This window comes from Acanthisitta chloris, unplaced genomic scaffold (genome assembly GCF_000695815.1).
Source record: "Acanthisitta chloris isolate BGI_N310 unplaced genomic scaffold, ASM69581v1 scaffold8813, whole genome shotgun sequence".
Classification (NCBI taxonomy): domain Eukaryota; kingdom Metazoa; phylum Chordata; class Aves; order Passeriformes; family Acanthisittidae; genus Acanthisitta; species Acanthisitta chloris.
Genome location: NW_008665377.1, coordinates 1 through 1675, shown reverse-complemented (window position 1 = coordinate 1675; position 1675 = coordinate 1). Strand labels below are relative to the sequence as shown.

The 1675-nt window shown below is 60.7% G+C and overlaps 1 protein-coding gene across 1 annotated transcript in view; it reads left to right on the top strand.

The window, feature by feature from the left end:
• LOC103799407 (receptor-type tyrosine-protein phosphatase-like N) overlaps positions 1–1083 on the top strand; it is a gene marked incomplete at its 5' end in the record, with an annotated part of 9796 nt that extends 8713 nt beyond the window's left edge. Inside the window, 4 exon segments of the mRNA XM_009071728.1 lie at positions 266–319; positions 436–500; positions 592–665; positions 765–1083. Coding sequence (XP_009069976.1) covers positions 266–319; positions 436–500; positions 592–665; positions 765–836 — 265 coding nt within the window.
• Positions 1084–1675: the final 592 nt, after the last annotated feature.

Below are 1675 nucleotides of genomic sequence, written 5' to 3'. Positions count from 1 at the left end.
CCCCTGGGCGTCCTGCCACTGCTCCCCAACCTGACTGGGCACCTGAGGAGCTGAGCTCCTCTCCCTGCCCTGGCCACTTTCCCCACCCATGGTCCCCATCCCATGTCCAGCACGGCTGTGGAGGCAGGAGGAGCCATGAGCCAGATCCCCAGGGCCACATCATGGTGTGCTGCTGCCCTGCCCTATTCAGCACAGCGAGGGACACCAAGCACAGCCTTGTCCCTGGCACTGCAGGACACTGACCTGTTCCCTCTTATCCTTGCAGGAAGGTGAACAAGTGCTACCGGGGTCGCTCTTGCCCTATTATCGTGCACTGCAGGTACTGCAGGGGAGGGAGGGGCATGCAGGCTGGAGGGTGGCTACAAGGCTGGGACCTGCTGCCCAGGACCAGTCCCTGAAACCAGTCCCCCTGAGCCAAGTGTCTGTGTCTTGCAGTGATGGTGCAGGCAGGACCGGAACGTACATTCTTGTTGACATGGTCCTGAACCGTATGGCCAAAGGTAGGTGCAGGGAAGGACCACTTCTGCCCTGTCCATGGGCTGCTTGGCCTGTGAACCCCGCTCCTAGCACCTCTCTCCCCCTCTGCCCCAGGAGTGAAGGAGATAGACATAGCTGCTACACTGGAGCACATCCGAGACCAGCGGCCTGGCATGGTGCAGACCAAGGTACCCCCAAACTGGGGATCCCCTCCTTCTGTGAGCATGCATAGCCCCTGGGGCCGGGGCTGGCACGGACCCTCACGCCTCCCTCCTGTGCTCCCACAGGACCAGTTTGAGTTCGCACTGACAGCCGTGGCCGAGGAAGTGAATGCCATCCTGAAGGCACTGCCGCAGTGATGGAGCCCTCACCTTTCGTCTGCCCCCATGCCTCTGCTTTGTGCAATCCTCACCCTGCCTGTGGGGCTGCTCTCCCTGTACAGTGCTGTCTGTGTGCTTCTGCCTCTCTCCCCCCTCCCCCCACGCCCCCCCCGCCTGTCTCCCCAAGGACACCAGCCTCAGGACCTCTGTGTGCAGGACTCCCATCATACCTGCTGCCACTGCAAGAGGGGACAGGACTCATGTCCCCTCTCCGCTGTGGAGGAGGGGGCTAGTGGTACTGCTGGGATCCAGCTGTGGGGCCCCAGCTGCTCTCCTGCACCCCAGCCTGGCTGTCCTGTGTTAGCTCTCTCTCCCTGTACCCATGTCGGGGACAGAAGTGGGCAGGAGTCCCCCACAGCTGAGGGGAGCACTGGGTGCAGGGGGGCCTGGCCCAGCCCCAGCTCCCCTCTGTGTGCTCCCTGCCTTGTCACTTGAGCAGAAGAGAAATTTCTAGAGAAATATAATTTTGTATCTTGATGTGAATAAAGTTCTTGTGTCATGTTTGTGCAGCTGCAGCCAGGCCTGGCCTCTGACTGTGTGTAGGGCGAGGGCATAGGGACGAGAGGTCTCGTCTATCCATCTCTATCCCTCCAACTCCTAACCAGCAAACAAGTACAGCTTCCCTCCAGGCAAACATGGGAAGAACCCTGCACCCCCAGTCCAGAGAGACCCTGCAGTCAGAAGCTACTGCAAACAGGTTTATTGACAGCTGTCAGCACAAGGAGGTCAGAGAGGGAGAGGCTACAGCAAGGAGAAGGGCAGAGCCCAGCCCTGCTGGCTAAGCCCAGCCATGCTGCCCCTTGCTGCCTGCTGCCAGC